A 17,470-nucleotide genomic window follows, 5' to 3' on the forward strand; every position below is an offset into this window, starting at 1 on the left:
TGGAGCTGGCTTCAAGGGTTATGCAAATTCAGTCTGTGTTGATGTGCGGGTGTCATGATGTCATGCCTTGGCTTCTTCTGCGGTTTGGGGCAATGGAAATCCCCTTCAGGTGTAGAGTTTGCGAGTTTGAAGTCTTGTCTAATGTTGTGCCATTGAATTTAGATCTGATATCATTTATTCCCTTAAAGGAATAGTTCACCCAAAAATGAAAACTCTGTCATCATCTACTCACCCAAATGAAACACAGGTGAAATTTGTTAGTCCATATAACACACAGGGAGGTTGCCAGCACAACTTGGTAGCAGCCTTCTCCAAAACAACTGAAGTCAATGGGGACCTGTTCTTTAGAGTTCCAAAACAAAAACAGCCAAACAATCACACTGTGAATAGAAAGACCTATACACCATTATTTGTTGCAAATCAATCCGCTGTAGTTAAGATTTGCACTAAATGATGGTGTAAATATACTGTAGGTCTTTTTGGAACTCTGAAGAACTGGTCCCCACTGACTTCAGTTGTTTTGGAGAAGGCTGCTATGGAGTTGTGCTGGCAGCCTCCCTGTGTGTTATATGGACAAACTTCACCTGTGTTTCAACTGGCATGAGGGGGAGGAGATGATGACAGAATTTTCATTTTTGGGTGAACTATTCCTTTAAGTCCACAATCAATACCCATTTATATAGTTCAGCCTACAGTCTATACCTTAACTCCTACTATACTAGCCACTCCATTCCCTTTGTGCTCTCACTGACAAACACATGCACTGGCTTCATCTTACAATTCAAGATGTGTTTTGCTCTCTCTTGTTGTCGTCTGTATTTATGTCCATTATTCTCTAAATCAGTGGTGCTCAACGTGGGGTCCGGGGAGCACCAGGGGTCCTTGAAGGGATTCTAGGGGGTCCCCAGCAAAATGATGACAAAGTTAACACAATTAGAGAATGTAGGATAATGATTATTTTGATCGTAGTTTCACTGTTATCTCTCTACCTACAATACAGATAGTCATGGAATTCTGGACAAAATCATATTGAACAGTAAAAATATTATCAGATTTGGGTTCAAGAGATAAAATCTCATCAAATGGGGGTCTGTGGCCCTAATGTGGTCTAAATTAGAGGTCCTTGACAGACCTGTTTGTTAAAAGTGCTTCAGTAATTTGATTTGATTTGAATAACAAGGATAGGAGAATGCTGTAGATGTGACAGCGGTTCTCCATTTCTTGTTGGTATATTGACTATTTTTATGACGTCAAGGTGCTTTATGTAGCATCAGTGTCAAATTAATTGTGATTGGTGTAATTACAGTAAACAAATGAGACCATTTATTTACAGTAATTATACTAATGTAAATTAATGATTGGTAATGATTTATTGATGCTAATTGTAGCACCTGTAAATTGTTATAATGAAAAGGCACTGATCAGTTATAGGGTCTTTGTCTATTGATTTTGTAAATATGGATGATGCACAAAGATTGAGAAAGATTTCTCAAGATAAACTGTAAGTTTGTATTAGTTCTTTTCAGTGTATTGTTCATTTGAAACCTATCATTTCAAATATGTTATTTGACAGAATATAGTAGTACTTTATAATGTGGTAATTTATTTATTTATTTATTTTTTGCTCTTATATGTATCACCGGAAGATGTATGTTTTGTAAAATGGTGGTGTCCTGTAATCCCATGTGGGATGGGCCAGATGTTTGGCATGACACAGAAATAAAAATAAACTAACTAACTAACTATAGGGAAGGAGGGAGATGGATGGGTATGGGGATTATTTGAATAACCCTACCTACTAGTGTAGCCAGGGTCAATGGACACCTGAAATTACTCCACATATACCTAAATACACATTTGCGATATTCCCAGATTCAACAAATTGACTAGCTGATGTACACTGTTGGCATTTGGTGGACGCTTTCATCCGAAATGCTTTACAGTAACAGAGTCCAAGCAATTGAACACTGGCATTGTAACTCACTGAGTTGGAGGAAAACACAATACATCAGTCTTAAACTGAGTGGATTTCTTGACCACTCAGGCGTAGACAAGCCATCCTCAAAAGTCACTACAGCTTCCATGCGGACCTGATCTAGCTGTGGACCCAATTCAGCTCCACAAACGGATCATTGCCACATCTTGGCTGTAGCCTAAATGGTGTCACTGAGCTTGGAGATATTCGCTAACACGAGGTCAGACCGAGGTCGGGAGATGGATGGGGCTGGACCGTCTCCATCGCACCTAACGCCTTGTTCCATACGCAAGACCTGGCCGGGTAGCAGGGTATCCTGATCTGCCCCATTGCATTATGAAGTGGGATTGAGGGCAGGGAGGGCTGAACAAGGCCTATTGTACGCGCAGGTGAAGGAGTCATTGGGGTAAGATGGTTTGGGTTACCAGAAGGAGATTCGACATTGTGAATGGAGAGGCAGGAGAGGAGGGCAGGGCAAGGCCAACTGCTGGGCATAGGGGGGAAGGTTTGAGGGTTGAATTAGAGCGGCCCACTCTGCGGATTGGGTGACTGGCGAACAGAGCTCGCCGGGAATCCGGTCCAGGACCTTCTTTGTGAAGGTCAAGCTTGATGGATTCCCCAGAACTTGTGATGCTGGATACTCTGACCCTGTTCCCACACAGTACCCTCCTGTTGCACACCAACTATTGATGTCATTTTGTTTCTATTTCTTGCAAAAATTTAAAGGTGCAATAAGTAATTTTTCCTGGCCCGTAGCACAAAATGACCAATACCAATGACCCAAGGATTAGGTGCTGAGATTTCTGGATCACACTGTCATTTTGAACTGCTCAGCGCTCATCGCAACACATTTCAGCTACTAAAAAGCCTTGCTGAAAAGTGGATCTCTGCTCTGATTAGCTAGCCTACTCATCTCTATTGTGAAAATGTGACTTTATTGTTTGTGTCACTTACAGGCCACCAAGCTGTACCAGAGAGCTGTCAATGTGTTTGCAATTCCTACTGGTCGCTGACTTGATGCCCCTTTAAAGGAATAGTTCACCCAAAAATGAAAATTCTGTCATCATCTACTCACCCTCATGCCAAATGAAACACAGGTGAAATGTGTTAGTCCATATAACACACAGGGAGGTTGCCAGCACAACTTGGTAGCAGCCTTCTCCAAAACAACTTGGGTGATCATTTTTGGATGAACTATTCCTTTAAAGTTCAGGTGGAGCAAGTGTTGTATGGAATGTCATGGGCTATTTAAATTCACCACAGGGAAATACATGCAGCATCACATAAATTGATTTAAATAAATTTAATTTTAGTACAAAACTTTTTATTTTTCAGTATACTCATTTAATGTAACTCTATAACGTCTTCAAATTACCTCTAGTTAGTATAATTTTGTAACATCATTATGGATGACTTTGACAGCCAAAGGTCTTCTTCCTCCTCATCTCCTTCTTCTTATTATTCAAAAAAGTAATATATTACTCCTTACTCATTTCAAACGTAATGTTATTACTTTAGGCTACTTATTACTTTCTGGTGGCAGCAGCATCAAAAATCTGTATAACTCAGTTTCCCCTCATGTGAATGTAAGGAAGCCAAACAGCGTTGATGTCCAATGATCTTGTCAGCCTTTTGCTCTTGAAGTGAATATGCTTTTATAGGGGTCAGGCATGCAGAGGGAGTAGAGGACGGCACAAAAACGGTTCCACCGCTCATATGAGAGAATGAGGTACTGTAAATTATGAATGTAACTTGACATTACAGTTTCACCTTAAACTGTGTGGGCTAGTTGATAGCACATGGATTTGCATCAGTAAAGACACAAACACATATATGCAACTGACATACATGCTTATATGCCTAAAACACACACACACACACACACACACAGATATGTAAACAAATAGACACCAATTAACTGAAAACACAATTGATTGGTCACCATTTTTCATATTATTGTCATATTTGCTGGGACAGCAATTAACAATTCTTGTGCAACGCTTTAGGTTTGTAGCATATAGCATCTCACAGGAAATGGATTTATAAAACACTATACATACATACATATATATATACACCGACCAATCACAACCGCATTTATTTCATATACAGACTAAAACTTGGCCCTCGAACATGTACACCAGTTTTCAGAACATTTGGTAAATCAGATTCTGAGATTTTACTGTTCGTCATTTGTGGTGCCTGCTATCAGCTGATTTAAAATTGGCTAGATGTTTACAGTACACTCCGACGACTACATGTGTACCAAGTTTAATGATGATTGGACAAACTACCATGCAGTTATGACCCATTTTGTTATGGGCCACAAATGCTAGTAACTTCATTGTTTAGGAACAGCCAAACAATAAAAAATATCAAAAATCGGTTACAGCAATTTTGCAGAGTTCTGACCTTTTGAAATTTTAATTTGACCAGTGGTTACAGTGCCACCATCTGGAATATTGTTGTCATAATTGATTCCACACATCGCAGCAAGTAGCTGCACAATTTAAAGTTTGAATGGAGTTGATATCTTAGAGTTGTATGTAGTTAAACAGTCTTTACTACTAGTTTTTAGTCATATGCTGCAAATAAAGGACATTTTGAAAACCCATAATAGGGGGCCTTTAAGGTTCACTAAGGGATAATGGCTGATGTGCACAATCAGCAATCTGAATGGATGACTCTGGCCAAGAACCACCTGACGCAAACTGGAATCCATTAAAATTGTTAAACATTGTGAATGACACAAATTTTGACCACTAATAATAAAGTTGGCGCTCATGCACAGTAGTACAAAATGGGTCACCGATATCAAAAGCAAAACGTTTTTTCCAGCATGCACATAAAAATAGCACACCATTAGCACAGGGGTTTGCTAAGGGTGAATGAGCACATTCCAACTGGATTTTCCCTTAGAATTTAACAAGGTCAATTTAAATGAGGGGATCTGAATGTCACCAAACCATGAAAATGAAAGTGCAGTAACAGCAAAGGCAATTGAGAAAATGAAATGTGCAGAGGTTTTCTGAGTGAAGAAATGTATTCAGTTCGTAGAGCAGAGGTGTCATAGCAACAGCAACTTGTAGAATGCCTGCTGCTTCTGCTTTAGGGATTGCTCTATGGATGCCTCAGCCTCAGGCTTGATGCTGTTTCAAGGTAGACAGTTCATGATGAGTGACAAGTGTTGGGGCGGGAACTTGACCAATTGAGGGGGAGGAGGGTGGTCGGACTAACAATACATAGAAAAAATGCAAATTGTAGCTTTAACATTCTTAGACAATGTAGAAGTTACTTGTCCACAAGTTTGTATGATATGGACAAATTGGTGAATGCCAGCCATAGCATGTCTGGGTCTCATTTGCCTTTGCCTTTCTGTGTTCTCAGTTTAATGACTATTTCTATGTGCTCACTGCATCCTGGTTTATCACAACAACACTGAAAATGATCTATTCTTCGATGCTGGCCAGTGAGTTGGTCCTGACCTGCTTAAAATGCAGACATCCTCTGCAAACCTAGGACTAGCTTGGCCTGTGGATGCTCCACAACCAGTACAGAGGTTTCAGGCACCTTGTGTACACCTTGCAAGGCACTCTGTTTGGTCCAAGGGCTGAACTGTGGCTGTGGCAGCCTTGGCATCCTCCTGGATCTCCTTTCACCAGGGCTTCATGCTGTCGAATGCAGTGGTTGGACATGGTACAGTTCTGTCAACGCAGAGCAGTGCCCCAGGTCTTGCTCCCTTGCTGTGTCACAGTTAAGAGGCTCTATCTCTTCTTTGGATCAAGCGAGGTGTCCACTACCTACCGAAGCAGGTGTTTGGTGAACCCAAGGGGGTTTGCGATGAAGGTAGCCTGCTACCAGGCCCTCTCTGTCTCTCACCTCCTGCGTCTTTCTGGAGGTGATAACCTTCTTCCTTTGGATTCCACAGAGCTCTGCCTCGTTGTCCCCTCTCACCTTTTTGAACTGCCATTTCAAGGACCTCAGCTTCTCTCTTACTAGCTGATCTTAGCCGCCCTACAGTTCATCACAGAGGAGATTCTGGTCACTTGTGTTTACGGTGGACTAAACCTTTGCGCATCGACGGAAGTCTGCATGACCTAGGATGGTTCCTGTGTACTATGCCACCTCATCACCACATCATGCATTTCATCCTGACCTGGTGGATCTTCATACCAATGGTTCTCAACCTTTTTGACCCATGACCCTTTAATATGAAGATTATTCTGTATTTCACCAAAAAAATATAGTCAAAATACGTTTACTATCCTCTCATGACCCACCGAAATGATCTTGTGACCTCCTGGTGATTTTCTGCACACAGTCCGCACCATTTTTTTGTTGGCATCACATTTCCCACATCCATACTGTTTTTCTAAGGATGTTGTATTTCTTTGATTTTAGATGAAATGTCACAAATAAAGGTACACACAATTAAAAGGAATGGACTCAGTGGAAAAATTGTGTAAAATATGCTTACAATCCATGACCAGACTTTTCACTATCTCAATGGGAGTCTACAGCCATGGCTTTGACATTCAAATAAGTGCATTTTAAATCATTTTGTAGCTCAAGATAACATGCAAAACCTGGATGGATGTTTTTTTGATCGACTCTAAGTACCAAATATCTACGGTTTTCATGGTATATAATGGTATGCAAACCGGAAATATCACTTTAAGTTGACATGCCAAGTATTGAAAAGATAGAAACAAGACGGAGAGCGATATGGACCGTTATCCTTTCCCCTATCATGTTCTCAGCGCCTAATGAAATGTTTAAGAGTGCCAGTGAATGGGAGAGGAGGAGTTCCAAGTGCGAGAAATCCGGCGTATCACCCCATCTCCCTCTTTCCCACTTCTCCATCCTCGACATTTCCCAAACCACCAACGAACCTTGGCCCAGTAGGTCACCTGCGGCTGTCGATTTTTTTTTGTCCCTCTTTGTGCGTCGCTCTCTTTCACAGGTCGGCTAAGAGTATGTGTGCATTTACACAACAAGACATGGGAGGCACAAAAGAAGCCTCCGCAGAGAGCCTCGGCACTGGTTAATGGGAGCTCGGGGCCTGCCCCCAGTCCTGCAGCCTTTCACACGTCTTGCTCCCGCCTCTCCAATTACGTCCACTGTCCTGCAGTAACAAAGACCCAACTGACTGCCCTCTCCTTCCCAGACCCTATCAGTGCGGATCCACCTGAGATTTCCCCACCGCTATCCCTCGAAGATCTATGGAAATGAAGTGCCTTGTGTATCCTTGTAAATGAGGCTGTCCCTAATTAAAAAAAAGAGGGCGCTCAGTGTATCCAAAGTGACTCATGTTAATTCTGTAACTCTACCTACCTCAGAGCTTGAAAAGCAGGGTTTTTAGACTGTGTGTGTGTGTGTGTGTGTTTTTGTTTTTTTTTGTCCACAAATGCCCCAGAGTGAGACACTGGTACTTTGGTTTTGAGTGCTCAGGTGCCCCAAGCTTTAGTGGACTCTGGCAAAGTCCGCATGGCAATCGAGGCCTAATTCAATGGCAGTGTCCGCAATCAACTCTGCTTTTCACCTGCCAAGGCCTGGCAGACAAAAGAATGTACTTGTCGAGAATAATTTTTTTTTTTACCAGCCAAGATGATTCATGTGCATAGAAATATGTCACCCTACCCGTTTTAAATTCTATTTCATGTAGAGACTCAAGTATTGTGTGAAATATTCAATAATAAGACAAGAGCAGATTTAGAGTTTTATGACCCTTATCCAGCAAAGACTAATTTTTACTTGTATTTGGCACTTGGCAGGTGTTAGTTTCAGACCCTGTCCATTGGGCTGACATTTTATATCTGAAACACTCTTTGTACTAAACATTTTCCTTCCCATGCTTGAAAGAATGCACCTGGATTCAATACGTTTCTTTTGGTTTACGACGTCCCTCCATCATTTCCAGGATCTCCGACTTCCCCTTTTCTCCTTCCTACACATTCTCGTTTCCCCTCCCTCTCCTCCTCCGATTCGTATACTGTCCCTCCTCCTCGACTCCCCTCTCCACCTCCACCTACCCCCTTCCCCAAACACTGATCTCAGATTAAGTTGAACACTATCCCAGGTCCGGTTTGCACCTGCTTGCTTTTATAGGCAAGTTCCTTCCGGAGCTTCAGCCGGGAGCCTTTTTTCACCCTCTCCACTTTTTCCTCATCCAAAGGATCCCTGTCCCATCATTTTTTTTTTTTTTTTTTTACAACACCCAACACAGAGCTGCCGCAAAGGATTTTGGCTGTTTTCTGGACTGCAATTTGCCACTGCTGGTGATCCCGTGGAGCTGGAACTGGACGAGAGGTGCTCCCCTGTCTCGCGCGCTCTCTTCTCCTCCCATCACTTCAGTGACTGCCACCCCCCCTCTCTGCCTCTTTCTACACCCCCCTCTCCCTCCCCTTCCCCCCTCCCACCACCACCACCACCGCCGCCACCACTCCTCTGTGGATGGTCCCCTGCTGGATGGGACACTGCTCTGTGGAGGCTGCCTGGTTAGACTGGTGAGGTGCTAGATGTCCGTCTTCTGAAGGCAGGTGAGTGCATCATCTCCACAAGCCATTTATTACCAGCTCTCTTTATTTATTACCTGGCTATGTGGCAATAAAATGAACTTGAACTTGAACTTTCTTTAATAGGCGCATCACTTTTGGATGCAGGGAAGACAGACCTTTGTGTAGTCGCAACACATTTAGGCCCATTTATGATTGGTTTGGAGAACATGAATGGTATTGGTTAATCTGGTATGGTATAGGTATCAGCAGATTTCCAGTGGTTGCCTCACTGTACTATGCCTATTGTTGCCAGCAAATACATTTGCAATAATTTCAGCCTATCAGGATCGAGAATCAAGTTTAGATCACTGCTTAGCTAATGGTTATGGTAATTTACTAATATTTTGAATTTAAGGTCATGACTGAATATTGTTTATTCTGAGATGACCTCGCTTTCAAGTTTCACCTGCAAAAATCAAATTACAATGAATATTTTGGTACTGTAATAATTTCAGTATATGCTGCAGTGGCAGAATGGATGATGCCTACTTGATGCAGTAAGAGTTTTTGACCCCAGAGAAAAAAGTGTTGAGGTGTCTTGTTCTTTTAAGTCCCAGGGGCTTTATCTTAATTGCTCTGCTAAAAGGCACAGACTAAATGCCTGTCAGATAAGATGGTGAACTGTAGGAGTCAAAAGAGCAATTGTAGTAATCTTTCTGTTGACAATGTATGATGACAGGGTGACGACAACGCAGCGCGCCTCTCTCACCAGGGCCCACTAACCTTGGCACACCTGAGTACAATTTACCATCATGCTGAATAGTTTTCACACATTACAGAGATGACATGGAGATCTGAAACGGGAGTATCCGATTTACCTCGCATACCTCATGTATCAGCAGCGCTATAATATTACACATCAGATGCAGTGTCTTGTCCTCAGCGCTAAAAAACAGTTGGGTTTCATTCCAAAATATTCTATATGCATTTTGAAAAAAACATTGCTTGAATTTCTTGAGTCAGCATTTCAGAAACACAGATGATCGCAATCCTAAAAATGGTAGCATTTTTGACGCAATGGTCTTCGGTTAGCTAATAAGCTAGGCCAGATTCGACGTTTACGCAGCCAATCATGTTTAACAGTAACATCCATTTTTATAACTTTATTTTATAGTGAAACATTTTAAAGCACTAATATAACTTAGTCACTACTAGTTTACTGTAGTCATTACAGTAAAGCAGTGATGTCTTATGCCACTTTGGTGACCGCTTTCAACTCAATGTCAAGTTGACAGTGATGAGCGAGGAGAATTTTTAAATTCCATCAATGTGCAACTATATCTGTACCTTTGAAGTTTCAGTCCTGATTAAACAGTAACGTTTTGAATGCTATATGGTGACTGCTACATGTGCCAACTTGGCCGTACACTCCAGTTTGGCAATGGGACGCTTGCCAAGCCAGGCACTGAACAGCCCCTAAGGGCCACTGCAAAGACCTTGGCAATTCAAACCTACTCACTTAAAGCCATTAGTGCCCCAGTGTTTACGCTCCTCTCCCTTTAGCCAACAAGGCATGGATGGCTCCCAAACAGAAGTGGTAATGAGGTCCTAAGCAGCTCCCGGCCTCAGACACAGAGACGCTGGAGCGGAGTGGGCCAGTTGGGTCGACTGCAGGGAACCAAGGCACAGAGAGGCCCCTAGTCCACTGTTGTCCACTCACATGGGACTGTAAGGCGAATGTGATCCTGACACATTGTTCTGGCATGCATAATAGGGCCTTTTCAGGGGTTCTCAGGGGAGACCTGGGAGCCTGATCTTAAAGAAGTTACATGACGTTGGTTTGATGACTCTCCCTCCTCTCTACTTTTGTCCAACATTCTTTTTTATGAGAAGTTGTCCTATGACTCATTTCGGCTGCTGGCTTTAAGCAAAATGAACGAGGTAAAGACAGCTGCTGTGAGATTAATCCCTCTGATTGATCCCAATAGTGCTACTCAGTAAGTGGGGAGGTGATATCACAAGGAGCCAAATGGTTCCCCTCCCTGTTAATCACGATGTCAATAGGGCCGCTCATCTCATTCAACTCTCATTCAACTCTCTTTCTCTTTCTTGCATTTAGGATGGTCAGGCCAGGCAATCCAGTCATTCTGCTCCACCTCCTCAGCGTCTTTGCACAGACAGCAGGTAGGAGATACTTCTCTTTACAGCAACATGTTCCAAATAATGCTGTCAACACCCAGTACATTTTTGGCAAGCAATGGCGTGTGAAGCTCATCATCCACGGCCAATTCGTTCATCCTTTCGTGTTGAGTAAAGTCCATCTCATGAACTCTCTCACCTCATCCTCCTCTAGCTAGTACTCAGGATATCCTGTACCCCTTCGGACCCGGCCATAGGGATCTAGAGACCCCCAAGATGGATGATGGGAGTTCTCCAGAAATTACTCTGCTCATCCCATTCATTTTCTTCAATGTCCCCTACCGTACCATCTATGTAAGCCTTCATCAAAGCCGTTGTGTCACCATTAACTGCATTATCATTAAATGAAAAGAAATCCATCAACCATCCACTTAGCATGTTTTTCACCTGAGGCATATTCATTATAATATAAAATACAATATATATATATATAAATACACCAATCCTTTCCTTTCTGTTCACAGGTCAACAACAATGGTGTGATCTCCTTCCATGTGCAAGTTAGCCAGTTCACACCAGAGGCCTTTCCCCTGAGTGACAGCAGATCATTCATTGCCCCGCTTTGGGCAGACGTGCACAACGGCATCCGGGGAGACGTGTACTACCGAGAGTCCACCGACCCAGTAATACTGGAGCGGGCAACACAAGATGTCCGGAAGTACTTCAAAAACATGCCCACCTTCACAGCCACCTGGGTTTTTATTGCAACATGGCACCAGGTCACCTTCTACGGAGGCAGCCAGACAACCCCGGTAAAGTACAAAACCCTACTTTCACACAGTTAGGTGGTGAGAAACTGGTACCTGATCTCTTTCATTGTTAAGGCTTGCACTAGGCAACTTCGCACGTTGGTGTCCCCAAATGGCAGCGAGAGGTAACGAGCACTTCATCGCCCAGAAATCCTTTAAAGGAGACGTCAGTGAACGAAATGTCTTCTTAGTATCTGGTGGGGGTGGAGGTGGTGGTGAGTCCAGCTTTCTCTGGACGCAGCGCTCGTTTCTGCGGTTTAGGAGACACTTTTGGATTTTTTTTTTTTTCACCCTTGGAGAAGATTTCACGCCATTGTCCATTGCTGACACCAGTGATCATTTTGGGCAAATAGGGCGAATCAACATCTCAATTAGGGAGGATGGGACGCTCTTCTCTGTTGCAGCCCCACTTCCTTGATTTAGGCTGATAAGACGGTTGTATTTTTACATAAACATCTTGTCTAGTGCAGCTTTAATATTCCATCAAGTCAGTGGATATAGGGTTCTTGTGTTCTTGAGAACCGGGTTCTCAAATGCAACTTACTTCTCAAAGATTGTAGTTTTTATTTTGTTTTGATAGGGTGCATTTCCTCATTTTTGCCTTGGTAAAACTATTCTTATTCTCTTATTTTTATTAAAAGGTGAACACATTCCAGTCTGTACTCATCTCAGATGGTGTGACATTCTTCTCTATGTTCAACTATGGAGAAATCACATGGAGCACAGGGACAGCCAGTGGTGGAGATCCTTTGACAGGATTGGGTGGGACCACAGCTCAGGTATTCTATGACTTAATAGACCACTCATCATTTTCTGCAATGGAAGAAATGAATGATAAACATTTCACCTCACATCCCTCACACCTTTCCCCTTTTCAGTCAGGTTTCAATGGTGGAGACATTGGCCACTTCTTCAACCTGCCAGGGTCACGGTCAAATGATGTAGTGAACATGGAACAGACAACCAATGTCAATCTTCCTGGTCGCTGGTTCTTCCGTATAGACACTGAACTGATAGATCCTGCCAATGGCTGCAGCTACAATGGTAAATTCAAATTTTATTTTTACTTTATTCAACAAACACTAATATGAAAATGCAATTTAACTAACTCTACATAGATTTTAAAAATAGTTATTCCTTGGTTTATCATTCTATATTACTTTATGTTGCTGAAATATTGGGGTTCTAGACTGTAAAAGTTTTATCATGTAGACCAGTGGTTCTCAACGTGGGGTCCGAGGACCACCAGGGGTCCTTGAGGGGGTTCCAGGGGGTCCCCAGCAAATTGATGAATTGTTAAACTTCACCATTATTTCATTTACAAGAAGTTAAGACAATTAGAGAATGTAGAAGAATGACTGTTTTGATCATAGTTTCTCTGTTATGTCTCTACCTACAATACAGATAGTCATGGAATTCTGGACAAAATCATATATCAATAAAAATATTCTCATATTTGGGTCCGAGAAACTTATCAAGTGGGGGTCCGTGGCTCTAATGTGGACTAAATTAGGGGTCCTTGATATGAAAAAGGTTGAGAATCACTGATGTAGACACCCAAGGTCTTAATCTGTCTAACTGTACTTGTAATTGTTAATGTCTATTATGTGTGTCCATCTTTCTCATATCCTCTCCAGGGCGTTATTACAGAAGAGGCGAAATCTTTTGGCTGTCTGATCAGTGTTCACAGCGATGCCGGTGTCTAGATATGGACAACGAGGTGCTCTGCCAAGAGGTTCCATGTGGGCAGCTGGAGACCTGCGAGCAGCAGGAGGGGGCCTTCTACTGCCAGCCGACCCGCACTAGCACTTGCGTGGTGTTCGGTGACCCTCATTACCACACCTTCGATGGCTTCCTCTACCACTTCCAGGGAACCTGCTCGTACCTGCTGGCGCGGCCTTGCTGGGAGGTGGCAGGGCTGCCTTTCTTCAGTGTCGAGGCCAAAAATGAGAACCGCGGGGTCGCTGCTGTTTCCTGGCTCAGGGACGTCACGGTGGATGTGTACGGTCATCGAGTTACGCTGCCCAAGGGCAGTTTGGGAATGGTTCAGGTGAGAGTCTACGGCCCACTTTACACCTGGCATTAATATGCATCTCGAATACGTATTGTGTCTAGATATGGTTAAACTGGATTATATTTACACCTGGTATTAAAATGGATCTCCGGTATACCAGATTGTCACGCACTCCTTGTCTCGCTTGTTTCTCAACCCATGATCCAAAAATGGATCGTCAGGATATGTTACTATCAGAGCTGCCTGCCGCCTATTTGATTTGTGTGTGCTTCCTGGTTGGATCTTTGCACGAAAGTGTATTTCCATTTATGTAGCTCCTGTATGTGCATTGGAGACCCACTGCATTTACACCTTGTTATTAATGTGGCCAAATATGTCTCTGACCACCTCTGGAGGGGGTCTGGATGATCGGATCTTCAGTGCATCTTGGGTACATTTATACCTGAATTTTAGGCATTTTCCGCAGTCTGACACCCAGGAAACATGTTGGTTTTTGTCGTGATATAGGGGAAGCAAGAACGTGAAAATGTCTCCATTGTCATTATGTTGACAAAACTTAACATTTTTGTACATTCATCCATTGTCCCTGTTCTGAATTTCCCACTGCTACTCTAGGTGGATGGACTGATGAAGACCTTGCCAGTCCAACTCCAGCTTGGTGCTATCAGGGTGTACCAGTCCGGGGTTGCTGTTGCCTTAGAAACAGACTTTGGACTCTTGGTAACCTATGATGGCCAACACTACGCATCTATCTCCTTACCCAGTTCCTACTTCAACAACACTTGTGGTCTTTGTGGTAACTATAATGATGACCCTGCTGATGACCCTGTGCTGCCTGACGGGTCACTGGCAGAGAGTGTGGTGGAGTTAGGCGGTAGCTGGCGAGCAGAAGACCCAGACTGGAGGTGTACAGACGGCTGCGCCCACAACTGTAGCGTATGTGACCCAGTTACTGAAGCCTTTTACTTTCGCCCTGACTACTGTGGCCTCATCAATAAAACTGATGGACCTTTTAGGGACTGTAGAGCTGTAGTGGACCCTACAGCCTTTGTCTATAGCTGTGTATATGACATGTGCAGCAACAGGGATAACATCACCACACTCTGCCAGGCCATCCAGGCCTATGCTCTGGCCTGCCAGGCCCTGGGCGTCACTATACGATCCTGGAGATCTCGCACCTTCTGTGGTGAGTTCTGTGATAATGTGCTTGATTAACGGTGCCATGTGTAGCATTTTAACTCTATACTAATGTCTTCAAATGAATGTGCTAATGATTTATTTGATGTTAAAATGCTACACATAGCAACTTTAAGTTCCAGTGGGTCTAAACAGATCCTTCAACTTACACAGTAATTTACATGGCTATGTTTGAGGATTTGACGCCATTTCTTCTCTCTTACTTGCTCTTAGCGTTGACATGTCCAGAGTTTAGCCGCTACCAGGTGTGCACAAGCGCCTGCCCCGCCTCCTGCTCAGACCTCACCTCTGCCCTGTACTGTGCCCACCCTTGCATTGAGGGCTGCCAGTGTGACCCAGGCTACGTCCTCAGTGGCAGCCGCTGCGTACTACGTGAAGACTGCGGCTGCGAGCATAATGGCCTCTACTACCCCCTTAATGAAACCTTCTGGGCAAACTCCAATGGTCAAGGAGGCGAATGCACCCTCCGCTGCATCTGCGGGCCCGAAGGGGAAGTCTCCTGCTTCAATGACTCCTGTAAGGAGGGCGAGGTGTGTGTGGCGGAGGTGGGCTTACTGGGTTGCTACCCTCGGAAGGAGGGAGTGTGTTCAGTCACCCAGAACACGGTGACATCCACCTTTGATGGCGCCGTCCTGCCCTTCCCAGATGACAGCTCCTACTATCTGCTGAAGTTGTGTGGTCCAGTGCCAGTGAATGGGACAAACGTGGAGGTGAAGATAGGCAGGCGGCTGGTGAACAAAGGCCCCAATTGGAAGAGACCTGTGATAGTTAGGGTGGCTCACGTGGAGGCTCAGATGGGAGGGTTGGATTTTGATACAGTGAAGGTTAGTACATTCTCTACAGGGCAAAAGTCTTTTGTTATGGGGCTTAACCCAGCTGCTGATTGTCTGTGGTTACTGACACCTTTTTGCCCTCCAGCTGAACGGTGAACCAGTGGCGCTCCCGTATGTCCACCCCATGGAGACAATGATGATCTACAAAGCACCGGGCAATGCCACAGTGGTGGAGGCCAGCGGTCTGCTCCGTGTCCACTATACCCGCCAGGGATTCCTCAACATCTCCCTCTCCACCCTCTTCTACAATGTCACTTGCGGTCTGTGTGGCGTCTTCAACAGCAACGCCACCGATGACCTCCGCCTCCCGAACGGACGTCTGGCCGAGTCCACCGAACAGTTCACCGAGGGCTGGCGGGCCATCGCGGATGACCTCACCTGTAACGGCGACTGCGACGACCTTTATCGAATGTGCACAGACCTGCGTCTCTACCAGAGTCCCTGGATGTGTGGTAACATCAACGACCCGGGGAATAGTTCCTTCCTGGCATGTCATACAGCGGTCAACCCCTCGCCATTCTTCAGGAACTGCCTGTATAACATGTGCGTAAGGGAGGGCAACCGTTCAGCTCTATGTTCTTCGCTGCAGGCTTATGCCTCCGCCTGTCAGGATGCCCAAGTCGGCCTGGCCTCCTGGAGGAGTGCCACCAACTGCCGTGAGTAGATCTACTTCTACTGTAAAATGATCTATACTGTCGATGTGGTCTTTGGCATTCGTTCTTTATTCATTTTTCTTATCTCTTTTTTCTGTCTCTCTCACAGCCCTGCCCTGTCCACCGAACAGTCATTTTGATGAATGTACCAACGCCTGCCCTCTGACCTGTGCCAACCTGGACGACCCCGTGGAGCCATGTCCTCTGCCATGCCAGGAGGGGTGCCAGTGTGAGGAAGGCTTTGCGTTGCGGGACAGCCTGTGTGTGGCTCGCAGCGACTGTGGCTGCATGAGTCATGGGCGCCAGCTGGCCACCAATCAGACTTTCTGGAGTGACTGGGAGTGCCAGGAGCGCTGCTACTGCAACGGCTCCGACAACAGTGTATACTGTCAGCTTGCACCCTGCCACCCTGAGGAGTACTGCCAGGAGAGCGATGGCCTGTATGTCTGCCAGCCGCGAACTGAGGCCCTATGTGTGGCAGCTGGTTATGGACACTTTCTGCCCTTTGGTGGCGTACCATTTGAGCTGCAGAGCTCTTGTACTCTGAGGATGGCCACCACCGCCTGTGCTGGAGAGGACCACGCCACAATCGCTGGAGGTTCTGGTGTCTTTCCTCGATTCAAATTGGCAGCTCGTAATGAGGAAAGGGACACAGGCCAGGCGATTTGGGTGAGGGGCTTTGTCCTGGAGGTCTACGATTATGAGATTGAAGTGTCACGAAGCTACAAAAACACTGTAACGGTGAGTGCATGAAGGGGTAAACAAAAGCAGTCATAATTTTATATTGTTTTCACCTCAGAGAATACCTGGAATAAGGAATGTGCCAGGCGATCACAAGATGTGTCAGAAGTCCACAGTAATTTGTTATGAGATTTGACACATATTTCATGTTAATACTCATTTCTTGCATGACCCATGAAGGTCGTAGTTGTTGTATACGTGAGGGCAAGTTATTTCTAATCAAGCCGATAGAATAACCAGGCAGAGGGTGAATTCCTCTTTGATTGGCTTAAGGTGGATCTGATTTCAATGGGCATCTTTTATCAGGCTGGATTTGGCTCAGACAAAACCCTGACCCTGAGCGACATTTGGAATGGGTTCACAAACTGACTCAAAGATCTGAGGAGAACCAGAAATCACACACACACACACACACATAATCCAACACTCATATCCCCAGACACACACTTGCGCACACCCACACATTTTCCCTTTCTCTTTCTTTCTCTCTTTCTCTCTCTCTTGCTCTCTCTCTCTCTCTCTCATATGCTCTATCTCTCATATACATACATTTTGATTACATGAGAAACACAAAGAAATGCAAGAGTGCATATACATATTGTTAGTCATAAA

At 44.4% G+C, this 17,470-nt stretch overlaps 1 protein-coding gene across 1 annotated transcript; it reads left to right on the forward strand.

Annotated features, from left to right (window-relative positions):
• Positions 1-10,592: 10,592 nt before the first annotated feature.
• Positions 10,593-16,870, forward strand: LOC139646208 (alpha-tectorin-like). The gene is made up of 10 exons (XM_071522151.1): positions 10,593-10,656; positions 10,826-10,965; positions 11,136-11,423; positions 12,062-12,199; positions 12,299-12,464; positions 13,058-13,470; positions 14,050-14,620; positions 14,845-15,455; positions 15,550-16,120; positions 16,227-16,870. Exons 1-10 carry the CDS (start codon positions 10,593-10,595, stop codon positions 16,868-16,870), a joined length of 3,606 nt encoding a protein of 1,201 aa, XP_071378252.1.
• Positions 16,871-17,470: the final 600 nt, after the last annotated feature.

This window comes from Centroberyx affinis, unplaced genomic scaffold (genome assembly GCF_046629955.1).
Source record: "Centroberyx affinis isolate AG114_WGS23_722 - 3 ecotype Tasmania unplaced genomic scaffold, CSIRO-AGI_Caff_v1 ptg000960l_1, whole genome shotgun sequence".
Classification (NCBI taxonomy): Eukaryota; Metazoa; Chordata; class Actinopteri; order Beryciformes; family Berycidae; genus Centroberyx; species Centroberyx affinis.

What these genes read in the sequence shown, in the direction of transcription:
- LOC139646208 (XM_071522151.1), top strand. Translation starts at nt 10,593, where the DNA reads ATGGTCAGGCCAGGCAATCCAGTCATTCTGCTCCACCTCCTCAGCGTC. An exon ending in CGTCTTTGCACAGACAGCAG is followed by an intron (nt 10,657 to 10,825) that starts GTAGGAGATACT and finishes ATCCTCCTCTAG; the next exon opens with CTAGTACTCAGGATATCCTG. An exon ending in GAGGAGTGCCACCAACTGCC is followed by an intron (nt 16,121 to 16,226) that starts GTGAGTAGATCT and finishes TCTCTCTCACAG; the next exon opens with CCCTGCCCTGTCCACCGAAC.